Source organism: Vicia villosa, linkage group LG2 (genome assembly GCF_029867415.1).
Source record: "Vicia villosa cultivar HV-30 ecotype Madison, WI linkage group LG2, Vvil1.0, whole genome shotgun sequence".
Taxonomy (NCBI): Eukaryota; Viridiplantae; Streptophyta; class Magnoliopsida; order Fabales; family Fabaceae; genus Vicia; species Vicia villosa.
This window is the reverse complement of record NC_081181.1, coordinates 170,452,954-170,458,665: the sequence shown is the minus strand read 5'-3', so window position 1 is coordinate 170,458,665 and position 5,712 is coordinate 170,452,954. Positions and strand designations below refer to the sequence as shown.

General features: G+C 37.7%; 1 protein-coding gene across 1 annotated transcript; it reads right to left on the bottom strand.

The window, feature by feature from the left end:
* Positions 1 to 599: 599 nt before the first annotated feature.
* LOC131652939 (probable carboxylesterase 11) lies at positions 600 to 4,663 on the bottom strand. Its single transcript, XM_058922938.1, has 2 exons — positions 3,603 to 4,663; positions 600 to 1,460 (listed from the first exon to the last, which is right to left on the bottom strand). Exons 1-2 carry the CDS (start codon positions 4,400 to 4,402, stop codon positions 923 to 925), a joined length of 1,338 nt encoding a protein of 445 aa, XP_058778921.1. The 5' UTR covers positions 4,403 to 4,663; the 3' UTR covers positions 600 to 922.
* Between the last annotated feature and the right edge of the window lie 1,049 nt (positions 4,664 to 5,712).

Below are 5,712 nucleotides of genomic sequence, written 5' to 3'. Positions count from 1 at the left end.
TGATCAAGATTGGTAAACCAAATCAACATATACAAAGTCAGAACATGAGAATTTTAATCTCATCCGATGGTTAAGATTGACTGTTGCATGATTGCGTAAAAACAGATAATCCAAATTCCATTGATCGCTCTATCTGACAGTACAAACTGGTCAGAGTGACTCTCTTACCCTCAAAGTGCTTCCAGTATTGGGTAGAAGATTGTTTCAATAACCACAAAGCTCAAATCGTCTCTGCTTCGTGAGAGATTTACATGGTTCTCCTCCCCGAAAAACCAAGGGGAGGGAATTAGTGAGGAAAATCATGTGAAAGCCATGGCATTTATATAATGGCAGTAAGAAAGACACAACAATGAAAATTAAGATAAAGATGAAACACTTGTCTGTAATGGAGACAAGCATTGTTCCCAACAAAGCAAACTAAGCAAAACATTGGCTTTAACTTTTTGGTTAATAGTATTAAAGAAACTTCATATCATCATCATCCTAGTCCTAGATAGTCACTAAATGGTATCTTATCAGTAATTGTTTTATTTAATCTAGTTTATGAATTTATCAAGAAACAAAAAAACTCATCTGTGGTACATTTGGAGACTCCAAAGTCAAAATAATAATGCACAAAATTTTATATTGTTTTCATGAGAAATATTACAATATAATACAAAAGAAAGAATCGAACAAGGGTTACCGAATGCGGTGTGCATGAGGTGCATCCATCTCACAGGTTCCACTTATCCGACTTTCAAATAACTATTTTGAACCGGTCAACAACATTGACGGCACGGCCTAATGAAGCATCAAAATAAATCAAGTAATATATCACAATAGACAGCAGAAGAGCGACCTGAAGCTAATATCAACAACTGGGAAAAGATTTTCTCACTCATCATTGACATAATAATCTACATAATCTGGTAAATCCTACTCAATATGAGAATTCATGCCCTCGAAGTGAAATGTACTTCTTGACCCAGATGGCAATGTCCTCCGCACAAACCTGAGCTTGAGGGCTTCTGAGAAGTACATCTAGTGTAGCAAATTCATGAACTGCGTCTTTATATTCAAGAACCGGTGCATCAACATTCACCTTCCTAAGCTCCTCTGAGTAAGCTATGGCACGGTCTCTCATCCAGTCATGTTCCGCCACTACTGTTAATGTTGGAGGCATCTGCTTTAAAGGAGGTCCGTGGCCTGGGACTAGGGGATTGGCTGCTGGATGGTCTAGGCTAAATTCTTTCTCGGGTAGGAATAGTTTCCATGCCAGCATACACATAGCTTTGTCATAAAAATAAGAGTTTGCCAACTTTATTTCAGAATGCGTGGGTACACTTCCGACAAAGAACGGATACATCAGGATCTGTGCCACCACTTTGACAGGGTCCAGAAGTTTGCCTGTTTCTACAGCTTTTTGAGCTACATAGTTTGCAATATTTGCTCCACAACTCACACCAAGAAGCACACACCTGATTCAATGATACAGAAAAAGTTAAGCCCTGAAAGAGTGCAGTACAGTACGTAACACCATGAACACTATCCAGCTAGAATATACAAGGAAATAAATTATTTAAAAAGGAAAAGCAATCTGATCTTAAGGGTGAATATAGTAAGAAATAATGAAAAACACGGGCAAGAATGACCAAGTCCGAGGAGAAAAAGGATCACATAAACTATGTTTTTTTTCAATGCTGTTGTGTTTTTTCAGCAAAACTATCTTTTGAAGTCAAGATGAAAAATGAAGCTTACGCCTTCTATAAAACAGTAACAGACATCAATAGATACCCAGTTGGGAAAGATGTGATTAAAAACTGCATTCTTTGACTGCAAACGAGTGGCAAAAAAGCAATTGACAAGTTAAAACCTAAATAATTTAACTAATAGGAAGGGCCAAAAGCAACACACCATGATTAATTTTGAGATCCAAATCAATTAGAACTCTACCATAATTCTCTACACAATAATTAATGAATCATGAATCACATGATTCTCTCTTGAATCTATGACAAGCATGCAAAACACATTTTCATGGCAGATTTTGGCTCGCCATTATTCTTCGCCATCCAGCATAGACAAAACTGATACTGATAATCCCATACCAAATAGTTGAACCTGATCAGTTTTTCCGAAACAGGAAAATGCAATGATATGTGATTTAACTTGAGAACAGTCTAGGAGAAACTAGTTAATCAGCAAAAAGAGGTTTTTGGTAGATTAATTTTCTCCAAACATGAAACTTCCTTAAAATGACCAATCAATTGATCAAATATGAAAAACAGTATTCAAAAATAAATCTGCAGACAGAATCCTAGTGGTCTAACAGACCAAACTAAGCCACTCCTTAGTTCTTTGTAATTTATGTCAGCTTGAAATCCCAATTCAAACTTCCGTTGTCATTAAATTCAAAAGCCCTACCACTGCACTGCAGTATCTGTTACTCTCTTCATAACTCATGATCCCACAACAAATTTCTCATCTTACTCTACATATTCTAATCTCTAAATACGTTTTCAAATACATAACGATAGTTATAATGAATGAACAACAACAACAAAAGCATTCAGTTCAGTTACAACTAGGTTAACCATATCACAAGTTCACAACAATGAAGTGAAAGAGAGATGCTATAGCCTAACGGAATTTTAACAAACCGCCGTTGTTCCTTGATACGCAATTTAGTACAAAGTGTTGTCTATAGCTGTGCTGGAGTACAGCAGATGAGCAGAATTTGAATAAACCGTTATTTTCCATGATTGACAATAGTGAATCACAACTAGGTTGATCATTTTGAAAATCGTAATTCAAACTCGTCGCCATTAAATTCAAAACCATCCAACTATACTGCACGACCCGTTATTCACTCACTCCCTAACTCTGTATCTCATCCACAACAACAACAACCAAACCTTATCTCACCAATGGATCAACTTTCACCATAATGGTCTGACCATGCTTCTATCCGATGACCAATTTCTCATCTAACTCTACATACTCTAATCTCTATACATTTATATCACACAATGCCAGCCAAATAATGATAGTAATAACTATGGCAACAACAACAACAAATAGCATTCAGTTCATTCACAACTAGGTTGATCATATCATACAGGCAAAAAAGTTAGCTGTTAGTAAATTGGTGATTACATTAGTCTTCAGAATTTAAACCCTAGATCTCCGGGTTAGAACTAACTCCTTCAATGTCCCTCAGTTACCAATTCATCTAGTTATACATATAAACAAATCAATCTACAAAAGCAAGATAAGGGTATAAGGTTTTGTTTGCATAAGCAACATAATTAAGCTCCATAGCATAAACACTTATCACATAAGTGCTTATAAGTTATTTCTATAACAACAAATAAAATAAAGTCAAATCGTTTTCAAATAAACTAAATTGTTTTCATAAACTATCCTGCAAAGCTTATGGAAATAAGTTGAAAACAACTTATAGACATGTCATAAGATCTTCTAAATAGTCTCACAAGTGTTTGTGCCAGAAGACAAGCTCGAATATTGTCAATCCAAACAAACTCTAAATTTAACACAAGACAAAATTCACAAAGGCATTGATTAGCAACAAAAGAAAACAATGTGAAAAGTGTAACAACCTAGATAGATTTCCATGTGCAGCCAACCAAGGTTCAACCATAGAAGCACCAAAAGAATCAACAATATGCCTATGACCACCATCCAATTTCTTAATCCCCAACGACCTACTACACTCAGCCAAATTCGCTTGTTTCCCCAACCAACTCAAAACCTTAAATCCATCCTCAAAAGCCGCCGGATACCGACTCTCCGGCGCAAGCCGATAACCAACCGCAACAACCACCGCATCACAAAGCTTCGCAATCCTCCTACAAAAATAATCATTCGCCACCGAATCATTACTCCCACTCACCCAACCACCTCCATGAAACTGCACCATCACCGGCAACTTCCTCTTCCTATCATCAATCGTCGGCGAATAACCACCATAACCACCACCGGAACTCAAATTCAAACCCTCCGCATCACCACCGCCGACACTATTCCTTCTCACCTCCTCCTTCACCGGAGCACCAACCGGACCATAACTGTTCCTCCTATTAACCCTCGGCGACGACGTCGTTTCACGTCCCTTAGGTTCGGGTTTTCGTTTAGGTTTGGAATTAGGTTCGGGAGTCAACAATGCAGATTCAGGGAGAAAGATTCGAACCGAAAGAGAAGTGAAAGAATCAATATGAATATCTTTGGTGGCCACGCCTTCGGTGAAAGAAGGATTAGGCGAAGCTAAAGATTCGTCGGGTCGGGAAGTTATACCGAACGGGGCGGATTCTTCGGTCGGAGTTTGAATCCGATTCTGTAAACGGTGTTTTAACAGAAACTTGAAGAACACGCTGTAGAGTTTCACGGCTACCGTCGGCATTTTGGAGGTTGCTACAGAAACGGTTATGATAATTTCATAATTAGTTTAACTATTTAATTAGAATGTGATTAGGTTTGGTAATTACGTGAGATTAGGGAGTTTTTGTGATAATTGATTGTGGATTGTTTTGGTTTTGGAAGGTTTGTTTCAATGGCGTTGTTGGAGAGGTGAAAGAGGGAGGAAAATAAGAGAAAGGAAAGAGAAAAGGGTTTGACTTTTTATTTTATTTTATTTTTATTATTTGAAATTGGGAAGAAAAACAAGTGACTAGTTTTTTTTCTTTTGGAATTTTCTATAATTAAAGGTGAATGGTGGTTTGATGAGTGATATATTTGGTGGATGTATTATAGGACTCAATTATGAGAGAAAGTAACCTTATTAAAAATTGGTATCGATGATGTTGACAAAGATGATCAAGAATCAATGTTTAAAATATGACATGTCATATTTTTTTAATAAAAAATAGCGAAGGGGTCAAAACTGATTTTTTTACCACAGTGCCACAATAATGAAAAGATAATATCAAAATGCCATGAAATGAAAAAAAAATACCCAAATGCCACACTTTCCTTATATGTTCGTCCAGGGGTTGGCCGGACTGTAACACCCGAGGCCGAAGAAGGCGAGGGTGGTTGCACCGCATGGAACACCTTAGGCCGAAGAGGGCAAGGGTGGTCGCCACATCGGAATGAGAGGAATCGTGAGACTGTGCAGGTATGGGACTGCATGGTTGAAGGAAATCTTATAAGGATTGATGGGTACTACCTATACCAACATGATACATCTTCTTTTCGGGAGCCCGTTCCGTAAGAACTCCATAGTTAAGCGTGCTTGACTTGGAGTAGTATTGGGATGGGTGACCTTCTGGGAAGTTTCTCGGAAAGCGGTCTGAAAAGACCCGTGTTGGTTTGTGGGGTCAGTCGATCATCCCAAAAGCAGTCTGGGGCGACTGGGGCATTACAAATAGCCTTTTTTTCCCAAAAATTATTATTATTAATAAATCATTTAAATCAATTAAAACAAAAAAAAATGAAGAAAAAAAAGGGCCAGTTAGCGTCCGGCCCACCCCCGGCCGGACCCCAACAGAGGAAAAAATTCTTCACCAGTCCGTCCAAGGCCTGGCCAGACGTGAGAGAAAAGTGTGGCATTTGGGTGTTTTTTTTTCATTTAATGGCATTTTGGTATTATATTTTCATTATTGTGGCACTATGGTAAAAAAATCGCCAAAACTGGTTAAAAATAAAATAGTGGAATTAGTTTCGTGAACGAAGTAAATTAGGGGATCAACAATGTAATTTAGCCTAAAAATT

Excerpts from the sequence above, each read along its gene's own strand:
- LOC131652939 (XM_058922938.1), bottom strand. The coding sequence starts at position 4,402 with ATGCCGACGGTAGCCGTGAAACTCTACAGCGTGTTCTTCAAGTTTCTG. Across the intron at positions 1,461-3,602 it reads GCACATGGAAATCTATCTAG|GTGTGTGCTTCTTGGTGTGA; the intron begins GTTGTTACACTT and ends TCATTGAATCAG.